General features: G+C 38.0%; 2 protein-coding genes across 6 annotated transcripts in view; one reads left to right on the top strand and one right to left on the bottom strand.

Annotated features, from left to right (window-relative positions):
* LOC308196808 (rap1 GTPase-GDP dissociation stimulator 1-like) overlaps window positions 1-23,360 on the bottom strand; it is a 39,482-nt gene that overhangs the window by 6,929 nt on the left and 9,193 nt on the right. Inside the window, exons 2-9 of one of the 2 annotated variants that reach the window (XM_080596401.1) lie at window positions 14,577-14,687; window positions 11,485-11,607; window positions 11,187-11,312; window positions 9,118-9,246; window positions 7,826-7,951; window positions 7,107-7,250; window positions 2,914-3,048; window positions 57-182 (exon numbers count right to left, since the gene is read on the bottom strand). In XM_080596401.1, coding sequence (XP_080452527.1) covers window positions 57-182; window positions 2,914-3,048; window positions 7,107-7,250; window positions 7,826-7,951; window positions 9,118-9,246; window positions 11,187-11,312; window positions 11,485-11,607; window positions 14,577-14,687 — 1,020 coding nt within the window. Of the gene's footprint in view, window positions 1-56; window positions 183-2,913; window positions 3,049-7,106; window positions 7,251-7,825; window positions 7,952-9,117; window positions 9,247-11,186; window positions 11,313-11,484; window positions 11,608-14,571; window positions 14,688-23,360 lie in introns of both variants that reach the window. The other variant, XM_080596402.1, reaches the window with a different exon arrangement.
* Window positions 1-23,360, top strand: part of SH2D4B (SH2 domain containing 4B) — a 118,625-nt gene that overhangs the window by 2,846 nt on the left and 92,419 nt on the right. For 2 of the 4 annotated variants that reach the window (XM_080596411.1, XM_080596409.1), the window contains exons 2-3: window positions 2,779-2,885; window positions 19,936-20,017. The gene's annotated coding sequence lies outside the window, so the exon portion shown is untranslated. Of the gene's footprint in view, window positions 1-1,426; window positions 1,562-2,778; window positions 2,886-2,995; window positions 3,074-19,935; window positions 20,018-23,360 lie in introns of all 4 variants that reach the window. The other 2 variants (XM_080596410.1, XM_080596412.1) reach the window with 2 other exon arrangements.

The following is a 23,360-nucleotide window of genomic DNA, read 5'->3' on the forward strand; positions in this document are numbered from 1 at the left end:
GGAAAGCAAGAAGAGGAATGTATAGCTGACATCAGGAAACATTAGCGATTCCCTACCTTGACCATCTGCTAGCATCCGTAGTGTTCCCAGAAGTTTAAACTGCACAGGAGGCATCTCTGACCTTAGAAGCGCCTGAATCCGTTCTGCCACACCTTCCTCCAGCATTTGAACCTTGTTAACAACTAGAAAACGGAACCAGTGGGGGAAAAAAAAGGGACTTTAATGTGAAGCTCACTAACTGTACAAGCATCTGAAGGTATAGATAGGATATAATTGTTGTTCTGAATTTTGTGTTCCATTACGCTCTTAGCAAACGGGTTCAACTCATTGGAGTACTTGGATAAAATCAGGACAACCCAACCAGTTAGGTTTATCTTTTGAACTAAAAGTTTTTTAGGCATTGCTGTTAGAATATTTTGGGTACTTCTGATCTCATCCCTGTCTAGAATACAGTATATAACAGGATAAACACATCGTTGTTGTTTCCCTTAGCTTTTCTAGTTGTTACAGATTATTCACCTACTCACCCACCCATATGAGCAAGGTTTTCCTGTACTTGCTCATCTTGAACTGGGTGGCAGAAATGACTCAACCTTATTTTTTGAGAATGACAGTTTTTGTATTTGAGCTCACTGATCCTCTGTTGTTCACACCTTTGTTTCTGTGCCTTCCTCTCCTAAATCTTGCATCTTTGATACAGTCATTAGTGCAGTAATCCCTGGTAATAATCAGACAGTTGTCTGGAAGGGGTCCTAATGCTGCTTAACTGTGCTACCAAAAGCTGCTTCCTCCAGAGCAATTTTCCTCCACTCTTCTGCATGCCTTTTTGGAGGGGTGGATGACGGTGAAATTAGGAAGATGTCTGTTCTGACCTTCTGTTGGGCAAATTGAGAAGCAGGCACTTTTAAATAACTTGTTCTTAATGTGCTTGTTTTTCAGTGGTAGATCGACTATAGTCACTAAAGCATAATAATTTTATTTCTTTTACAGTTTTAGAATCACTATTTGAATTAACTCAAGACTTTCCCTGTGCACATTTGCAAATGTTGGTCTTTATTTAATTCATTTCTCTTTTGTGATTTGCTTGGATTTGCACTCAGGCATTTATTTTTTTTCCAGGTAGCAGGCTGCAAATTGTTAAAAGTGATGGAGGTTGTGTATTGATGAAAATGATGTATTCTTGTGAAGGAGTGTTTTATAGCTTCATTTTTATTTTTTTTTTGGGGTGAGGAAAAGCAGTTTAGGAATAGTATTTTGAAACCTAAGTTATGCATTGCCCAATTACAGCTAATTTAAATAATGCCTATTCTGTTTTGCTTGCTTTATTATTAAATACTTCTAATTTACACTAATTTAATTGATCTTTTATGTTTACACAGACTTCATTAGTTGTGTCCGCAGGTTTTATTTTTTGTTTTTCTCCTAGTTTGACACCTTGTTGAAATTCTGTGGAAGAAACATACAATTGGAAAGGTTGAAGAGGTTTTGTGATAGACATTGAGCAGAACAGATAACAAAAAAGAGGCTCCTTAGTGATCCATTGGTATTTTATAGTTCAGAAGTGAGCCTGTTAAATTACAGCTGCAGAGATCATTACGTTCTACCAGTACTATATGTATCAGGCAGTGATATAGGAGCAAAGTTGTAGGTTACATTCATGTTCTTCTGGAGTTTTAGATTTATGATCTTTGCAAGATGAGCTGTGTTCATTGCTCTGTTAAGAAACTGCAAAGGATAGGCTTAGCACTGTAAATACATGTGTAGATATATGCACATACAGCCAAGCTGCTTTTCATTATCTTTTAAAAGCTCTGTTAAGTTGTAAGTGATGTAAGGCAGCTTGCATGCATAGAAATCTCTGCATACACTACTAGCACCGAAAAGCAATTGCACCGGCCTCTATCTACTAATATGAACAGCGGTAGAAAACCTCTTTACAGAGAAATACAGAAGTGGTGAGAGGTTAATCATGTGGAATATGTTTATTAAAACACTGAATAGACAGATGTGGCTGACTCTTATGGTGCAGAGATTGTGGCAATACTATAGGCAAAACTAAGTCACCTGAGAGTATATAAAAACAAGCTGAAATTGAATAAGTGAAGTTTTGAAGAGAGCTATCTGAGGGAAGAAGCAAGGACTTCAAACACCTGGTACAAGGTGTATCAGGATTTAAAAGGAAGCAGTGGAAGCAAAGTAGTAAGTTGTCGTGTGGGGCTCTTGTTTATTCAAAGTAATGACTATATGTAGAACTGTTTACTAAAATAGGCCTGCTGGCTAGCTTACATAGAAAATTCAGCAAACAGCTCCAAGTTTTTCTTTTCAGAAAAGTGTCATCATGCTCCTCTGAAGAGTGCTATACCACAGTGTAAGGACTGTGGTGCTGTTCTGTTAAGCCTCCAGTAAAACATTTTTGGTCTGAATTATGTTTTTGAGTGGAAGCAATAGCACAAAATTTTCTGATATGGATTTACTGAAGATCACTAGTAAAATGTTCAAAGTGTTGTACAGGCCAAATTTATAATGAATATTGGCTTTACAGAAGAACAAATTTATTAAAATAATAATTTAAAAAAATCTAGGAAGCGTGATGAGAGCTCCACCCAAAGCTATGTATTTTAAGCTATAAGCCTGGTTCTACATTTTTATCTTAAACTGCTGTATGCTGTTAATAGGAAATCATTTCAGCAGGTGGCAATGAGATCACAGCGTATTATATTTAGACCCTTCACGTAGCTGAAAAGTCCTGATGGATTATGCAAAAATATGTCTCTGCAGGGGGAAAAAAAGTCAATTGCCCCTCAGAATACATGGCACTGGAATTGATGACTTGGACAGAGCTGCACGTATCTCCATTAAATGATCCATCTTTACAAAGAATCACGGTAAGTCATTGGTCTTTAAACTCTGTACCTGGGATAGCAAGGTTTCGAAGTGCGCTGAGTGCAGCATGTTGTACAGAGACATCCCCACTCTCTACGTGTTTCTCCAAAAGGTCCAGAAGCTGATGTATGACTCCCACTTGTACCATTCGTATACAGTTGCCATCTAAAGAAGAGGAGAAACCAAGCAGGTGGGAGAGATGAGATGAGAAACTGATAGAACGTAGTCATGTGAATCAGGAATTCAGGGAGACCTTGCCTTGTCTGTCTCAATGTTTTGATGAGATAGAGACTATAGCTTTTGCATTTTTGCGTTGTTTTTACAGTCTTCAATTCTCTAGAGATGGAAGTGGGCATCAGCTACTTGTGAACTGATTGTGAGATGCACCCTCTAGTAAGACTTAGCTTGAGAATGCTTTCTAGAGCCAGTCACTGTCAAATTAAAATCCATATCTTCTCCATTCAAGTTCTTCCTTCACTACTGCTTTACTTTCCACTATATATATATGTGCTACTATATTACTATACACACACACACGTGATGGAATACTAGTGGCATTTTCCATTTCTCCACAGGATAGCTTTAATGCCCCATTTTGCTGTTCTACTGGTTTAAGAGACTATAGTGAGACCAGCTGTCTTAGCCAGCAATGATGAGTCTGATTACTAGTTTTCTACTGCTATTACTCCTTGTATGCCGTACAATCATTAGATTTTTCTTACCTATTCTGAGAAACACACTTTCTGAAATAAGTCTATGTTGCACTCATGAAATTTGGAAAACCTCTGTTGACCTAGAGAGTTCTTATTCATTCAAAGCTGGTAAAAGAGCTGATTTATACTTTCCAAAGAATCACCATTTTGCACAGTACATGCTCCACAATACTTTGTAAGTGCATATATGTATGTCTGTATTGTCTCCCTTTGTTTTTGAGAACTCAGTCTGCAGCGATGAGAGGACTTTTGTTATCAGAAGTTCCTTAGCTCTCCTTGATAGGAAATGAGAAGGTGCCTTCCCCTGAAGAGTTGACGGTCACTGTTACCCTCCGCATCTTTTTGAAGGAAGTGTTTTGAGGATGCCATTTGGAAAATATTTTTCTGTATTTTGTTATTCTGTGTAGTTAATCACGCTGCAAGAGAAGCATCTTCTTGACAGCGGTCAAGATTCTGTTATTACAGTGTGAATATTATTTGTTAGAAAATGGCAAAAATTGTGAATGCCGTACAGGAAGACCGCATCTTCACTTGGGGTAAAGAGCTACCTGTGAAACTATGCAGTCTTGGTTGGTGCAAATCAAGAATCTGGCCAGAAGTAGCTTTAGTTGTTTCTCGTAGTGCTAGCTACATGTCTAAGATTTTTTGTATGTATACCACTTAAATGGCCATATGTATTAATTTTAACATCTGAGCTTGTTTGAATATTATTTCTGCCCCAAAGTAGTAAAAACTCCTCTGTGTTCTCTTTTGAACCAACACTACAGTTCTTTTATCATTTTTACTGCTGTTGCATTTGAGTTAGTGGCATATTTTTCCCCCTGTATTTCTGCATATGTTAAATAAGAAAGTAAAATGTGTATAGATTGAGTGGATATTTTCAAGAGAAAACTCATTCTGTGAAATAGTTCAAATTTTACTCATGCAAGAATCTTTTGATAAGTGTTTTATGTCTACGTTCTTTAAAGGTGATCTTTTTGCTCGTGATTATTTAAACGTTCTTTTGCCTGGTCCTAATCTTTGGAGGTTAGAGTATATAAGAAAAGTTGCCTAGTCTTCTTTAGTCTTTAGGAATGATTCTCTGAGAATAGACTGTTTTGGCCTGAGAAAATTCTACCAGCAAAATACTTTGATCTTCATATAGACTAAACTTAAATGAACTTAATTTCCCTCCTCCCCCACCTTTCACACCGAAGAATGGCAGAGCATTTTTTTTATCCTCTTGTAAAGTGCAAATAGGCAGAACCCGTTAGTGGCTGCCTTACTTCAGTTGTTACAGAGCCCCAAATTGGTTCTCTCCTATGGATTTTTGCCTTGGATGGCAGCAGAACCTTGAATTTAATGGCTCATGGTTAAACTCTGCTAGGAACAGCCACTTTCATAGCTGCAAAAGCTGTCACCTTTTCACTGCCTCAGAAGTCATTTGATGCTGAGATCAGATTTCCATAGGATTTCTTTTCTTAGATTAAAGGCACAAACTGGGGCCTGAAAGGGATTATTCATTTACTCCACATGAAATATCTAATAGGGTTGTGGGGGAGATGAAGGGAGGAGAGGGAGTGACAAAGCAAGCCATTCAGCTGGCTAAGCCAGAGATAGCAAGTCTAAAGGCACGGAGGGCATTTCTGTGGCCTTCGTGGGCAGCCATGCACAAAGGCTGCTTCAGAGCTAGGTAAGAGACAATGAAGAAAGGAAGGCTAGAAAGGATGTGGGGGGAGGTGGGGAGAAATGCATGTGATACTGTCACATTGTTTTTCTGAAGTAAGCTGTCTCTAACTATTCAGAGAGATCTCAGGGAATCCTTATTGATAATTAAGTTGATGGAGAAAGTTAGGAATTGTTCAAAAAAAAAGCTCCTTTTTGTTAATTAAGCTTGAACTTAGTACAGCAACTATCAATGAGAAAGGAATGGACAGAAAACAGAGTTTCTTCTGCTGACCGAGTCAGCACAGCATATCTCCCAGGAGTCTCTTTATAAGAGTCTCTCTGCGTTTCTCTCTGCATAGTATTAAGGCTCGTTGCTCTCTAAATAGGAAAGTGTGAAAGATAAAAATGGCTTATCTTGAGCTTCCTTTTTTTCCCCTGATGTCTGAGTAATCCCCTCCCCACTTCCCAAAAGTGACTTAGAGTCTGAAACAACATTGTATATTTCTAAGAAACATTTGCCATTAAACAGTTCCAGAGTCTCACCTGTGATAGTGATTTAGGCAAAACAAAGTATGAATGCTTGCACCCCTGATCAGCCCATTTTTTACAATTGTTCCTCAAATTATTTCAATATCCTTCGTCTCTGTTACTTAAAGTATGCAAGTTTCTAGTTTGCAGAAAAACAAGGTTATATTTTCAGAGGCATGAAGCAATGAAATCTAATAGTGTTGTTCTTCACTCACAAACTGGCTTTCTAGCTTTGATGGGTAGAGAAAAAGCAGCCTTACCATTACTTTTGTAAAATTAGCAAAAGCCAACGTTCGTGACTCTGTCGCTGCATACGTTTGGATATGAGGCAGTTATTAGCATTCTGGGAGATAATGCCATGTCCCTTAGCAAAATAAATAAATAAATAATTCTTCATGGGTTTATCTAAGGCATGATAAATAGAGAATGTTAAAAGTGCATCTCATGTCTGTTCATAGTTACCCCCAAAGTGAAATACTCTGTTTGCCTTTGTAGGGGACCAGAGAGGAAATATGAATCAATAATGACTTGAAGGTTGTTGCCATAGTTAATAATTTAAAATCTTTAAATTGATGATGACGTTGGGATTTGGTGGGTACAGTACAATGTAAGTGTCCAGTTCTTGAAGTTTATTTTTAATCTGTATTGCCCAAAATGCAATATAAACAAGGCCACCTAAACTTAGGTGTCATTAGAAGTCTTCAGCCTTTTTGTAGTGTTGCTCAAATCAGCTTAAAGACTTAGAGGAAAATCTGCGTCAGCAATGTGTGTAGCCTGGAATGATGATGTTTTTCCTGCCATGTAAATGCACAATCTACATTACAAGGAAATTCTTACGTTTCACTTGTTAATCCAAATGCTTCAAGTATGTAAGTAGGCTTGGAGTAGTGAATGAGGAAAGAGGGGTGGCACAACACCATGAGAACTTTTTAATCTGATGATTAGCTTTAAATTTAAAGCAGATTCTGGGCTCAGCTTTGAAAGTAAAGTGTTAGAAGCTGGGTGTGTCTGGCACAACCGTGGGCACGACTACAGAGGCCTTGAGGTTCTTGTACCTGCACTTGTGTTCTGCACAGAAGCAGTCACATTGTTACTAGATTGCTGGAGGTAGCACGTGCATGATGCTTGAAGGGGAACATTGCAACATGAGCACCAAGCTCCTATAAACACTGAAAAAATACGATGTCTGAGAATTCCCTTAAGGATTATGAAACAGGTTGCAGATGTGTCCCTTTTAAGGAAATGGAAGCAACCAAGCAGATGACAACTCTTCTTCCAAGGGGACTTCTTGACATTTCTGTATGTATCTGGACTGTCAATATTTCTTTATTTTACCTCCAAGAAGCAGAGAGACAATGAGATCTGATGCAGCCTTCACAATGCACGTATCTTCAGCTTGTGAATTGCCCTGAAGCCTCAGTAGGATGTCAGACAGCACCTCTTGCACACCTGCTTCCACCAACTGAACTTTTAGAGCATCTGTAAAGAACACAAAAGCACACTAGAAGTTTCTTGGGTCATATTTGAAGAGTTTCAAGCCAGGAAGCTAAATCTTTGAATTTAGGTCACTCTCTTTCCAGGTGTGATCATTTTTTTGTTTTATTGGACATCCTGGTGCTAGGATGAAACCACAGGCAGGATGAGCAAAGCCAGTTACGAGTTTTCATCAGGTATCTAGATATTCTAGATGGATTCTTGTCAGTGCTTGTTACACTGCTGCTTCGAGTAGATACCTTCTGTATTTGGTTGTCGATTTTTTAATACAAAAAGAAAAGACTTCAATCTTTTTTTTTACTCTGGTATTCTGTTGCAAAGTCATATTCTACCAAAATAGAGTGGAAGGCTATTCTCTCCTGCCTGGCTTTGCTGTCTCACCTATTAAGCTTCCAAGCCTTAATCAGGCTGGGATTTCATATGTTCTTGTGGTTTATTTCCATTGAAGGGATTACTAATTTCCATCAGTAGGATCCCCCAGCAAATGCAGAACCTGGAGCTTAAGCTAAGCACTCGTATTCCTTTCTCCCCTCTTTCCCTCAAGCCAAAAGGAGCCTTACCGTTTTCTGCAAGTGCTTGTAGGACCTCAAAGATGATTTCTAACCTTTCATGGTTCTCTGCTCTTCTCAGTTGTTTCACCAGCTGTTCAGCAACCTTTGTCTTGCTTAGAGCTTCCTTAGCTGTATCTGTGTATATGATAGTCAGGATTTTGAATGGTTCTGTATTTGATAAAATGTTAAAAGCGTATCTTCATATAATCAGAAGTGACTAGATGTTACTTTGATTTTGAAAGCCTTTCCTGTTTTATTTATAAATACATATATAAATATCTTATATTTATTTATCCCTTTGAACAGCACTGAGACAGCAAAACTCTATTCCATCCCTTTTATTACTCCCTGTCTTTACTACTTTCATTGTTTTAATGCTGTTTTTTTGTTTCATTCCTGTAGCCATGACTTTGTAATAGCTGTGAAATTAATCCTGGCTTAATTCCTTATAAATTACTCTTATAAATCCATCTGCAGTATGATTATTTCATTTATCAAATCGGCATCTGCCACATGCCTGTTTGCTGTAGCAGTATATTTTCTGCCTTGATTAGATTAGATAGTTCTAATCTCACTGGGATCCTAACCATCTGCAAGATGATGATAACAAAGATCAAATATTTTAAAGCTTACTGTTCTTAGACATAGAACACATTTTAATATGGTATTAAGTATTGTAAGAGATTTATAAAGGGAAGGCCTGGCTAGAAGATGGTGTGACATACCCCTTTCCTTGCCTCTCGCCCTAAAGGCAGGAGGTAATTAAATTATAGTGTAGAGACAGACCATATACAAAGCGTGGTAACTTCTTTTGTTTGATCTTATTCCTCCATCACTACTTAAGGCTTATGTAAGGTTCCGCAAATATAGTTTAAATTGATGGAGATGCCTTTGCTTGAAAATTGTGTAAATGAAAATGGAAACTGATTCATTAAGTTTTATAAATTTAATCACTAAATAGAACTTTTAACAGTATTTTTATGTACTGTATCTGACTTAGTTGAAACTATATCAGTTTACAGTAGATGAAGTTATGCCATCTATACCTTCTTCTGGATCAAAAACAGTCTGTTGAAACTTAATTATTTCAATAATTATTAAATAATAATTGCTGATGCTCCAGGACAGAGTAGTAACTTTTCCAACATGGGTGCTGTGGCCAGTTCCTTGTTATGTACCAGTAAGGGGAAATAGCAAACAAAAAGCACCTACCACAGCTGTGGGCATTCTGCATGTAAATGGAAAGGCAATGACAGTATGAAGTTGACATTTTCCTGCAAGGTACAAAAGCATTTACTTACCAAGGTCTGCAAGATTGCATAAGGCCAATAGGTCAACGTGGACAAGTGGTTCGCTCTCTGCATAATCAGTCAATATTCGGACTAGTGATGAGATTACTCCTACCTTCACCAGCTCTTCCTGAAGATCACCTGGTAATAGCATGCACAGAAGTTAAAGGTGATTAAATAGGGGCCAATTAAATCAGTAAAGAAGGTCCAACTGAGATGCTTTGCAGCAAGGTAATCTAGTTTGTTTTTACACCGTTACATTTCATACAGCATTCATATCATGGGTTCAGGCATGTGTGTGCATGGAAAATGCAGATTCAGAACAGCTCTGCTAGACCTCCTGGTTTTAATTTGACCTGAGTAATTAGGCCACTGTGAAAAATAAATAGATCAGGGCAATTGAATGAGCATATTGACTAGTAGCACACCTTTTAGTGCGAATTCTGATGGACTGCATCACTTCATAACTATCTGAAATTTGAGTGAGAAATATACACTGGCTTATTTCTCTTGGGGAGCAGGAACCTGAGCTGTATTATCCCATGGCTTCTTTCTGCCTAAAGGGCAGGGATATGTAAGAGACTCGAACCTATGATAAGGCACAGTCTAGTGATGACTCAGCTTTTGGGGATCACCAGTATTCTGAACTGTCCACATACCTGTTCTTTGCATGTTGGTAATGATTATTTTTTGAAGAGAAAAAAAAACACCACCTTTGTGAAACAAGATGCTTTACAATACCCAGGCTGTTATAAGATAATACTGAGAAAGTGGGGCGGCTTTAAAGTTGATCTAGGAGTATCTTTTTTTTTTTTTAATTGCTCTGAATGTAGGGAACCTTGGAGTGCTTGAATTCAATGTATCTTTGGCATTTTTATAGGCTGAGCAAAGTCCTCAGACAAGCATAAATCACTGTAGCTCAAGGGAAGTCAGTGAAGTACGGTAAGTTGAAATGAATTTGTTCATAGTTCTAATATATAAGTACAGTTGTCTCTGCAGAATTACTGAGAAAACGGATAACTGTTTTCTTCTTTTTGTAGTTTGGTTTGCAGTGAATGAAGGCTTAATATCTACAATGATTTTGAGAATGCCAAGAACTGAGATACGAAGTTGGTCAGTGGTGGTCGCTTACCGGTACAATGACTGCTTTCAAAAGTGTCTTGCTGAGAGCCAGACTGCAACTCAGGTGGCAGCATGTATGACAGTTACCAGGAAAAGCATCTGGGTGCCATTGTAGGATATGGAATTGTAATTCAATCAGGGAATCACTGATCTAATTTGCAGGGGGGCAGTAGAATCTATACCAGATACAGATTTTTTGCCTATCATGCTTGGATTTCATAGCAACAATGCAGGGAGGCAAACCCATGGTTTTCTAGACAAATCTACATGGGTTCACACTAGAAAAATAAGAGAACGTAGATTGATAGTAGATACTGGGTGAAAAGCTACATATTAACTCCAGGATGCCATAAATACTTTGGTCAGTCTGGGAATTAAGGATTAAAAAAAAATAATAATCTGTTGAGGCAATTAAGTGAAATGGGCATAATTTTTGAGACCAGCAGGCAAGCTGGTATACTGGCTTTATGGAAATGTTTGGAGCACAGAGATCTTCTATATGCAAAGAATGGTCTTTAATGAAGAACTAGATAATATCTGTCTTTTTTAAGTGTTTTTTCCTGACACACTTAAAAAAAACAAAGCTGTTGCTTTATAAATACTTGGGAGAAGTCAAAGCCCTTTGGGATTTGGCCCCAAGGTAGTTCTGCTAAGCTGTTTAAGGTATATATGAAGCTTTGCTACTCTTTGGTTGAAGACCGAAAGTATTCAGCCTCTGGTCTGACGAAGTTGTATCACCTTGAAGTCAAAAATATAGGGGGAAACTCAGTTTAGGATGTGTTTGGGATGCGTTCAGACTGGCATCTGTGAGCTGTGTATACTGTATGACTAACAGGAGCTTGAAGTGCATAGTGTGCTCAGGTCTCATGGAATAAAATGTAGCCTATAATTCATAATAACGCCTTCTAAAATAATGTCTTGCACAAAAAAAAAATGAGTTCTTTTAAGTAGATACTTACGGTTATCATAACAGATACGGCCAATAGCCCGCCCAGCATGAAGCAGCATTTCTTGGTCTGTGCTTTCCAGCAAAGGTATCAAAGTCAGAACCAAATCTGCTTCAATACACGGCTTTTTCATTTCATCTGCATAGGTAAAGGAGAGGGACTGTTGTGTCTTTTGTCATGTTAAAATAAAATGATTGCAATTGCAAGACCAATAACTGGTAGCCATGAAACAAAACTAAGCAGTGGAAACACAGCTAAGGTGCTGTAATATGCCTTGTAGTAACGCTGTATATACTGAAGTGCAACATACCATTCCTGGCTATCTCTGAAAGCACCTGGGCTGCTTTCACTGCACATCGTGGGTTGCCTTTCAGGATTTTTGCCAAAGTTAGGAAGATCCCACTCTCTCTGAGTAGGCTGAAGGATCTCTGCTCTGTAATGACAGGAATGTTAACAACACCTGCAATAGGTTTGCAACTGTTTATTTACATGGTACTTTGTTTCCTAGAGTTCTGAGTGGCTGTCTTTGGGATCCAAGTTGCTGACTTAACAGGGTACTTAAGTCCGTCTCAATCTAAATATACGTGAATGCTCATCTGCTTAAATTGCAGCGAGTGTCTATCCAGCTGATTATTCTGCTTCATGCTGAATTGAAGCACAGGTGGCAAAGCAAAGAGGAAAACATTTTCATCTCTGACTATAAAAAGATACTTGCGTAAGGCATGGGAAGTTGCGGATTAAGATGCTATTCCTGATGTATTGCCTAGCCATTAATTTTGTAGGTAGGCACAATATCTTTTATTAGACCAGCAATTGGAACAGTCCATTCTCTCAGACTTTTTACATTAAAAGCACGTGTAATTGTCCTTAAAGTAGTAAGTCACCATCTGCCAGGGCATTCAAATAAATGCAGGTTTATGTGATCTCAGGAGAACACGCAGAGACCTTAGAGAAAGACTTTCTCATAAGGAGATTAGGAACTACTTTTAAAATTCCTGTCTGGCTGGTGGATGTCTTAGCTCAGACCCTAGACAATTAAAATAAAACTAAAAGTCTGTTTCCTTGTCAGTATCTGTGTGTGAGACTATTTACTGTAAGGCTGCACATTTTACTGTCATGAAATGACTGATTGACTTTCTTGGTATAAGAATTAGAATATCTCTGATACTGTAGGTAACAAAGGGAATAACCAACCAGAGGATCCCATCTAACCTGTTTCTCTTTCAAAGCAGACATCTTTATTTCCTAGGTCAAAGTGACATTCTTCTATTTAGAAATGGGCCAAGTTGTATTATTGTAGAAAACCTACAATAAACAGTAATTCATTGTATAAAACTCCAGTGCTAGCCATTTCTGTACACATTATTTTGCTTTGACTACTACTACCCATACAATGTGTCTGTGTTATGCAACCCAGACACACCGATGCAGTTTTGAGATGTAGATCATTCCATTAATTTGCTTTTGTCTGGCTATCCCCTGGAGACCATTGAATTTTCTATTCACCTATTGATTTTTCTGTGTTTAAAAGGTAAAGGGTGCTTGAGTATATGTTTTCTAGATACATAGTTTCTTCTTATGTGGTTACATAAACCAGTTCTATAATGCGGAAATGTCATTACAGCATCATTCCACAGCAATTTGGTAAAAGGTTAATAACAAGCTTTCTTAGAGCTAAGCCTTTATAAGAATTCAGACTAATATTTGCAAAAGGGAGATTGTGTTCTGGCTTTGTATGTGAAAGATGACATAACTGTAACTGTCAAGATGTATAGCATGGTATCTTCTCTACTTTATTTAGTACTAAAACAAAGACTCATTTGGTATAGGCAGATTTCCTCAGAACATTGCTGACGTACTTAATTGCTGAAGCTGGATGCTGTGCTCTTCCTGGCCTGGAACACTGAGTGCATCTGCAGTGATGTCTGTTTGCATAAAAAATATGCTGAATACTATTGCAAGCATTTGTCGTAACTACAAGTGTGGTCTTGTAAGCTATTTGCAAACAAGTAGTATGTATGGCTTGTTTAGAGCTCTAGATCTCTAGTAAAGAGCAGTCCTTGGACACCACTGAAGACCTCTCTGAGTCCAGATCAGGAAGTCTGGTTAATGAGGAAAGACTGACAATTCGTGAAAGCGTGTGAAAAATCAGATCTTGTGATCTGAAACCTCTTAAATGGTTAGAGCCATGATTGCCTTATTCTTCAGATTTTTGTAACTCTTATTTTCTGTGGGCTCAAAGGGGTTTGTTCAGATGTCATGTGTGAAGCACGCTGCTGTACCAGCACGGCCAGATCACTATGGCCGCTGAAGGAGGGAGAGCTACCGCGCAAGAAAAATAGGCTCCCTCAGTGAAGAATAAACAGTTCTCAATTAACAAGTAATCGGCTCTTGACAGGCCTGATTGCTGTCCCCTCAGATACTTAGTTTGCCTCTGCAAATAAGATGTCTGTGAGAAATTGAAAGGGCTTTTGGGCAGAATAGGTTGGCAACATCTGTTTGTACAGCCCTGGGAAACAGCACTAGTAGAGAGGTGATGATGTGTTAGAGTGGAAAGCATGATGAGGTAAGAAGAGTATAAACAGTTGTTGAGATGAGACTGGTGTTAACAGGATGGTCAAATAGAATAAAATCGGTAAATACCTAGGAACTTCTTTTTTGCTCTAATTTATTGGATTATTTGAATTGGTATTTGAATAAATCATTGGTATTTCAGATAACATTTCAGGAACTTTAGTCTTTGTGCTTATTCGTATGAAAATTACTTCTAGAAGTCATTTTTGGTCGTCTACATAATGATTACTGTGCTATATTGTAGAATAACTAGATATAAACTTAAATATATTCAGTAACAAATTCACTGCATTTTAAGCCCATTACAGCTTTTTATATGACACAAATAATGGATTTTCTTGTTTAAGATGCCTGTTGTACCATTGAGATTAGTAATTTGAGTGATTAGAGTGATTTAATATTTTTCTTCCAGATCTATTACTTACAAATGTACCTTAATTGCTAATTAATCCTTGAAATGAGTTCTAGAGGTTAATGTGGTCCATACCTATATCTGAGCTAAGTGTTTCACAGTAATCAGTTTTTTTTTTTTTAACCTATGTTCTGGTAGGGTCACTCCACTTTTAATCGTAGGAGTTTGTAATAAGTAGAATATTAAATTTGGAATTTCTTTGTAGCTTGAGGTGTTTTAGGGATCAGTAACTTTATCTGGTCACAGGTAGGTTTGAGAGTAGGCAGAAGGAAAGGAAAATCATGAAACAGGTTGGGGAGATCTATAGCTTCAGCAGCAGCCTCTTCTAATACAGGTTATCACACTAGATGAAGAGCTCTAGTGAATACTTCCACATTGTGTAAACAGTTAAAAAGTGATCAAGAGTGATACTTAGCTATCTTCAGTAAGAGCCAGGAGAATCCCATTTAGACTTTCAAGGATCTGGTCTTCAGCTTCTGTGTCATCTCCACAGAGCCCCAGGTACTCCAGGTGCTGACTCAGGGTTTCTAAACAGAAAGGGATGGGAAACTGTTGAGCCAGTATAAAAATAATACTTTTTTTTTTTCTTTTCTGTGGCTTCAGCTGACTATAAGCTCATCTTCTGAATTATTCAGGTCTAAATGTGCTCATTAAATAACTCATTTCACCCAAAAGCATGTGGCAAAACTTTGGTCTACTTCTCATACAGCACATAGCTCTTGTGCAGGCATAAACAGCAAAGAGAAACTATCTGGAAAAATAAATTAACATATAGTAACTGTGGTAGAGTTTGAGGGGGGAGGAGAGAAATAGAGAACTCAAGTCAAATCTGTCATTTCAAAGTGTCTTTTTATAAAAATAATAGCACTTGCAGTTCAACTAGCTGTATATCTACTCACTGATAGTGGGCAGTAGCAGGCATTAAAAGAATGCAAGAGCAAAGCAGATAAAGTAACGTACTTGTCCATTTGTTACTGGCAACCTTGGGCTTTAAAAACAAATCTACTATTTACGTCAGTGCGTTTAATATATTTTTATGGCCTTTTCTTCCATGAATTTGAAGATATTTTTTTTTTCTGTTGCTTTTAATTGAGTCTCTAAGCACTCTGTAACTATTTTGTAACTATTCGGTTATTTCCATAAGATTGCTGATGAATATATTGAATGACACAGGTTCCAGAAAAGGTAACCTCTAATAACTGCGGCTTTCTATTATGAAAGCAGTCTTTATTCTGCCCTTCAGGCTTCACCAGATAACCTCTCACATCCAAAGATAGCTTCAATGATAACCTTATTGAAAGGTTTGTAGAAAACAAAAGGCATGGTTAACAGCATCTTCTTCATTCACCTTCTTGCCAGATCCTTAAAAAAGTTTAGAGAGAGATTGAGCAACTGTCATAGAGAATCTCTCCTGTTTTATTAAAATTACTACACAAATATGTGCTTTACTGCAATCCCACAATTTACCTGTGCAGAGATCAGACTTCTGTACTTTAATTTCCTACGTTGTGTAACTGTTTTTGCCACTCTTGCTGCTTTCCAATCTATTAACTCTGCAGCTGATTTAAAGGGCATTCTGTACCTTACAGTTAATGATTTGATTATTCATTTTTTATTTTCTTATACACTCTAGGGCATAACATCCAGATCTGACAATTTGTTACCATTTGTTTTATTGATTAGCTCTAAATCAATCTTCTGCCCTTTCAGTCTGAAGATTTCTCCAACTACTTCCTGGAAACAAAAAAGGACTTAAAGTGGTTGAAATGAATGTAAGAAATTATGCTGGAAAACTGATGGCTGAAGCAGTTAATTTATGGTAGAATATAATGTAAAATGTTATCAAAACTGCAGTAAAATAGCATTTCTACTTCACAAACTATTTCACTGAAAAAGATGATTCATGAGCCTTGGCTTAGAAATCCTTCAGTAGTTGCATAGGATTAATAATTCATCATTTTTTGTTGTTTGATAGGTTCACTGTCTTCTCTCTCCCTAACGTGCCTACTAATGTAAGATAGATATATATGTTAAGTTAGAATGTGTGAATTTAGTACCTACAGGAACTGACTTCTACAGAGGAACCAGAAGTGTCTTGAGTTGTTTGGAAGAAAGGAGGAATTAAGGGGAGGGAAAGTAGAAGACTATTAAGTGTTATTGTCCTTGAGAAGAAAAAAAGTCTTTTGGCTTAATTAAAAGCAGTTATTTATGAAGAGTCACAAATTTAGATTTTTGTGCTTTAAAGATGCCATCTTCAGAAAAATGACTGCATTCATCAGGTTAAAAATCCATATGGAGAAGAAACATGAGGAAGTTGTTCCATAGTTGTTATTCTGAGTAAGAAACTGAGGCTGTAGGTATTTGATATCTCTTGGAAAGGTATTGTAATTGAAAGTAACTAGTTTGTCTTTTTATGGCCTTTTCAAAGTTGTGTGCTAAGGGCAACAGAGGCATAAAACTGATAGATCAGTGTTCCTTGTTTTTTTTTTTTTTTAAAAAAGTAGATGACTTTGGATTTGTTGCCCTTTGAAAACTCCTAGAATAGATTTACAAGGATGATTGCATATGACCTGATTAAAAACTGGGTGTTGAATGTTGATTTCCATTTATGTAAGGTTCTGCTGCTACGATTTTCTGAATGAAGGTACATGTAGGTAGAAATTTTCTTCCCTCTCCCCTCCCCCCCCCCCCCCCCCCCAAAAAAAAAAATCACCTGAGTAACCTGACAGTTGAATCAGCTTTCATCTTAAACTAGATCTAGTGGGAGTGGGTAGATAGCTACAATTGCTGATAGTGCAATATGGAATAAATTAGGAGCCCATGAGAATGATCTCCTGAACTGTATGACTTCATCCTTACAAGACCCAGAACACATTAGCATGAGAGAATGCATTTACCTTCTAGTACTTGTCTAATTAGAGCAATAATTATATTTGCAACTACATTTCTAATAGAGTTAAGATATTTAGAAAAATGAAAAGGCGTCTGAATCTCTTAAATTGGAGGAGGTTGTTTTACAAATAGCAGTGAACAGTATATGTTACTGGTCACCCATTAGGATGGGGTAGTGGTAGTTAGAAATCCAGGTGCTTTGTTATTTCTCCAGGGAACAGATTAGCAGAGAAACACCATATGCATGATGACGGACAAAGTCCTTGAAAAATAACCCATCTGGTTTGTCTATTGTGTTGTGAAAACCGTACCATAAGCAGCAGAATCACCCAGCTGACTAAAGAGCTATTTTTATATGTCTTGCAGAAGGCAGTATTTAACAGCAACAGTCTTAAAATAATAAGCCCTCAGACACTCTGAATTTTCTCATGTTGTATGTTATTTCTCAAAACTCATTTAATTTAATCAGTGTGGGACAGATTCCTCGATACTCATTGCCTTTAAGTCGATGCTTTTGCAAGTGGAGTTAGGAGGCAGATGCTGTAAGACACAGCCGTCCGGTGGAGAGGCAACAACGGCGCGCACAAAGCTCGTGATGAAAGTTGGCCAGAAAACGGCTTTTCTGTTTTGTAGAAAATTCTGGGCTGTTGACATTTCGTTTCATCCCATGCTGGAACAGAATGTCGACGCCGCGGAACTTGAGGCGAAAGAGAACAATTTGTTTCAGTTTTTGCAAATCTGCTCCTTCCCCAGCTGGCAGCCGGGGCTGGCCGGCAGCCCGGCCGGCTGGTAGCGAGCTGGGTGGAAGCCAGGCGGGCTGGCCAGCTGGTAGGCCCCGGGAGCGCCTGCCGCCTGCGTGCTGAGGAGGCCTCCAGCACAATGAATGTGTATCGGGGAATCTCTTCGTTCACTTGAATCAGCGGTTTTCATCAGAATATTGTTGATCAGCTTTAGGAGTTGGCTGTACGAATGAAATGCAGTCGAGCTCTGCTCTGGAATGCTCCAATCTTCTCACTGGTTACCTGCAGGGCCAGAACTTCTCAAGATTCAAGTACAAAAGCCCCCCTTTTTTTTTTCCCTCCAGTGAGCTGAAGGGCTAGATTAATTCACACACAAATCTGAGCATAGACTACTGAGTAGAGGTGTAGGAACCACACTTTTGCAGTGGGAATTGGCTTTTTGATCACTGAGAGCAGAAACAATAATGCAGGAAACACACTGCGTCCAGCAGATTTTATCTGGCCTCTGCCATGGGGAAGGAGCCATGAAATGTGAGCTCTTTAGATCTGCTGAAGCACTGCTGAGTCAATTCCCAACGCAATTTTTGACTAATAAAGTCCTCAAGAAGTGAGGCATCCCACACATCTTTGTATATTTTTCATTGATAACTATCCCCTAAAAATGTAATGCCTTACCTGTTTTTCTCATTTTATAGCCTTTCATGTGTGTACGAGCTATTTTCTATTTTCTAGTTTGTTTGTTTTTTTTTTCTCCCCTAGAGGAAACATAGACCCTATCCTGCAATTGTTATCCAGTATTTATCACTGTTTGGATCACAAGCAGGGTAAAGTCAGTGTGCACCAATTTGTTTCAGAGGACTTGAAACAACTTACTCCCCTTGAATGCCTGGCCTTGTGTGTCTCCTTTACAACTTTAGTAATTTCAGAAGCTAAGCTTGTTCTTCTGCTGCTTATCTTCATAATATTTTAGAAGATTCTTCTGCACACTTTGATTATTATTCAAAGCTATAAATAAATGTTTTTTTGTTGTTTTTTGTTGTTTTTCTTTTTTTCTGTAACATAAAGACATAGTGATTTTTACAGCAGAAGTCCATTTAGCTCTGTGTAATATCTCCTGGTAGTAGATGATTAAAGAAAAGTAAAAGACTATGGTACTTATCCTTTCCTTGCCATATCCTCAACTATAAGCAGTCAACTCTTCAGGGATTTTTTTAGTTGGAGTTTTCAGCTGGTTTAATTTACACTTAAATTCATTAACATCTTTATTTTAAATTCGCTTATACTTTAGCTGCCAGAATATAGACTGGTGATGAGTTACGTGAAGTAGCTCTGGGTTGAGAGAGGAAAAAAAACCACAACCTTGAAGTGGTTATTTGGCCTTCTCATGCTTTTGGTTTTCTGAAAACGCACTGTATCGCTCTGGCAGGGAGCACAAGTCTCTATGGTTAATTAAAATCACATCCTATGTAACAGCTAAGGGATAAGAGTCCATGTTGATAAACTGCTAGAGTTCTGCAGGTCAAGAGCATCCAGAAGGCACAAGAGGAGTCCTGAAGAAACTAAAATTTCAAGTTATAATGCTAGGAAATAGGTGTTGTCTTTCTAGCCATTTAATAAGAAAATGAAAAATGAAAAAATTCACTGCATTCGTAGTTATTTTTTCGTTATGTGGCTACCTGCAAAAACATGTAGCTATAAACCTCGGTTTTCTCACAGTATTTTTTGATGTTCTTTCCTGAAACAAAGTAACACCTGGTCCATGGGAGATACAAAATCTCCCATGTAACCCTACAATAACAAATGTGTCTGCATGCCAAGTAGAAGAATTAGTAGCGATGGAAGTAGGGCTTCAGGTCTCCTTCTCTAGCTATGTTGTATTATGTTTACTTGATAAGTTGGAGATGAAGAAATATGTAAGGGCTGGTAAGTGTGTTTAACAGCAAATAAAGCATATAAGGTCAAATATTCACACTTGTCCCCAAGAAAGTAAAGCAGCTCTATCATTATAACAGTTTTGCTGTAACTGAAGGAAGCAAAACCTGCTGCTTCTGACTCCAGTGGCCCTAGCAAGGAAAGGAGGGTCAAGGAGAAGAAAGATGCAATTTAATTTCAGTTTTGTTTTTTTTTTTTTTAATTTCTCCAGTGGTAAAAAGTAAAGTACCGGAAGAACAGATCCTCCATCTCTTTAGACTTTTAAATCCATGGCAAGAAGATTGTCTCATAAGGTACGTTTTTATCCATCTCTCTATGAAAAGACACACCCATGTTGGAAGATATGTTTTCTGTCTCTGTCTCTGCACGAAAGGGTGATGAGATGTAGGGGAAAAATCATTAGATTAAAAAGGAGCTGGGGAGAGAATTTGAAACCAATATCATAGGTGTAATATAATTTTGAACAACTCCCCACCTGGTTTTTTTTACTCTTGTTTGTCTGCATAAAGTATTTTAGATTACTCAGGTCCATAGCCATAAAGATTTTGCAATAGAAGTAAATCTTAAGAATTCCTTTGAGGTAGGTTTTTGTGTGGTGGTGATGTTTTATTTATTTATTTAAAGTTTCTGAATGGAAGTTACTTGAAAGAAAATGTCTGTGGATAGAAAATGACTTCTGCTTTGTAGACACAATTGCTGTAGTAAAATTAGCATAGGTTGAAGAAAAGGGGGAAGAAGTATTTTGAATTATTTTTGAGAGCATGAGACAGCATGTTAAATTGCAGTTCTCTTGATGGAATGCCCTTGGCTTAATTAAGCTGAGTTGAGTTTAAGGCATGATCATGTTTGTGTGTCAGCAGCATGGCGTTGAAAGCTAAATGTCATTTGGAATGATACCTGAGACTGCTCTAAGTTAATTGAGCCAGGGTGGTCCTATAGTTGATGGTCACGTAGGCATACATAGCCTTCACATCTTGTCCCTGCATCCCTCAGCAATCCTCTGCAAGAAGGAAAGGAGTAGGAATGGATGACTAGTATAAGTTATTCTAGAAAGCTGGAGCTCTGACATGAACTGGAAATTAAAATATATCATTCTGATCACCCCTAACAGTAAGAAATCCAGATCCTTTCCAACCAGTTTTGTTTTGTTTGTAAAGTTGACAAGCCTTGACTGAAATCTCTGAAGATACAGATTAGTTTTATTAAGTGCAAGTATTTGGGTTAAGCATATGCCTTGAATGTCTGAAAGAAGCCAATGTTTCTTTTTGATTTAAATCTGAAAAGGGACATGTTCTCCCCATTATTATTATTTTTCGTTATTTTGTTTGATATTCTTTTTACCTGGTCTGGACTATTGGTGTATATACTCAATGTTAATGGTCAAATACCTACAGTTCCTAAGAATGATTTAAAAAATACCTATTATCAAGAAATTGAAAATAAAGGAAAGTTACTATTCATATTGTCCACAAAAACTTGCCTTTGCCCGTTGCTTTTGCAGCCTTTCTGGTTTGCATTTACCAACCCTGAACTCTTTAGAGCACTGTTCATTGTCTATGATCGTGTGGTATGCACCTCTGAACATTTTACTATTCAGAAGAATGAGAGTGCAGCAGGTTTTTAAGGAGATGTTTACTGTTTAGTTTGAGCTGCAGGGTGAAAGGATGATGAAAACAGGAATTTAAGCCTGTTCAGCTAGTACTTACGTTAGTGTTCTCTATTAATTGCGAAGGATCTAAAAAAATTTTCTCTAATCCATGTCTAGAAATTCTCTAATTGTGATTGATTAGCCAGGACAGCTACAAATACATTCTTTGACTCAGCGTTATATCTGTGGTTTTTTATTTTTAAGTACTGTGGTCAAAAAACGAGTTGAAAAATAATAGGAACACCTAGCAGTAAAGTGGAAAAAGGAAATAACAAACACAAATAGGTCAGCATCTTGTGGCCATAGCTGGACACTGAGTGTTGGGTTTTTAATGCTTAAACACCAATCCCTTAGCGGAAGAGCATTGCGAGGGGATGGTAGCAGGAAGTATTGGAGGGAGTTTACTATGGTGTTGGTATGTCTACAATATGTGCGTCAGCTGGCCTTGGGCTATTCTTCAGACTCTCAGCTGTCGATAACCACCGCTCAGCATTTATTTCTGTGGGGCTTCCTATTGTTCATCTGCTGTTTGGCCTGCAGTCTGTCCAGAAAGCTTAGTTCTCCTCTGGCCTTTGGTGTCAGGCTTGTTTCCAGGCATATTCAGAGCAGATATTGGAGAACAGATGGGTGGACAGAGCACTTCTCTTCTGAGCTCAAGTTTTACTAACAACCTGACTGCCCTGAGTGGTGAAAGATAACTTCATTATGTGTCTGAGAGATTTAAAAAGAGTGTGTTGATGTGGGAACGGACTTTAATGGATTGCATTCATCATTACCACTTAAATGGAGAACCTGAGCATAGTTTTTAACTTGAGTAAAACATAAGTGAAGAACTTGAAAATGTCAACAGTTAAAGGAGAGGAAGGAATGTTGCATGATTTGGTTGGGAATTACATGGTTGAAGTATAGAATTTCACAGCACAATGACTGAAGTACAAAGCTGTAAGCCTATGGTAACACAAATTCGATATATTATTGGTGAGAAAAATGATGATTGATTGCAAAATGGAGATTAACAGGAAAAAATCCAACCGTTATTTCTGGAAAAAAAAAAAGTTTTGGGATAGTTGAATTCCACCAAGGAGGGAATGCAGGAAGGATGGGGGGGCTGGTGCAAGGGAGATGAGGATTGAAAGCAGACTCTACTGGTCTACAGCTGATGCTGTGCACCTGTGGAGAGATCCTACTGGGCTATGGCTGATGCTGTGCCCTGTGGAGTCTTGAGGAAGAATGGCTGCAGAACCCTGCCTGAAAACGGATAAGAGGAAGAATATGTTTATCCTAGGATAACCTGAAACAGATCAGTGAGATAAGTCGGAAGAAAGCCAGACAAGTGCAGTCAGGGAGAACATACGTGCTGAAGAGATGACCCATAGTATGAAAAGCTGCTTAGTTGCATTCTGCTAAACTTATTCCTGTTGTGAGGGCTGTAGACTAGGAATAAAATTCACTTTGAATGTTGAATCAAAATGTTGTTGTAAATTTGTGTACAAGTATGGACTTTTTTTTTACATTCCTGATAATTTAACTGACACAGTGCTTACGGAATAAGTCTGTTTGTCGTGCTAGCTTTATAGGCTAATGCTGAGTCTGAGCTCCCAGATACCCTAATTCCTTATGCAAGGTAGGTATGGGAAAGCTAGCATGCATATTTACTAGTCAGACTTGCAGGAATAGCAGCAAATGTGCTATGCTCAAAAATAGTGAGCAATGTACCTAAAAATTTGCTTCCTGCATGAACAACAGTTTGTATTTGGGTCGCATCCTCAGATTTTTCTTTGTAAATGAGGTCAGGAAGCTTGCTGGTTTAAATCAAAGTACATCTTTTTCCTTAGATGCACAGTTCTAGGATGCGTTGATTTCAACACATATTGTCAAACATGGGGTGAGTTGTCAGAGCTGGCAAAGCTACATGCTGACTCTAAAACAATGTGAGCAGATAAGTAATAGGACAAATTGTGACAGCAGAGTGTAAATTGATTGATTTC

The sequence above is a fragment of the Anser brachyrhynchus genome (genome assembly GCF_964034855.1).
Source record: "Anser brachyrhynchus genome assembly, chromosome: 6".
In the NCBI taxonomy this organism is placed as follows: domain Eukaryota; kingdom Metazoa; phylum Chordata; class Aves; order Anseriformes; family Anatidae; genus Anser; species Anser brachyrhynchus.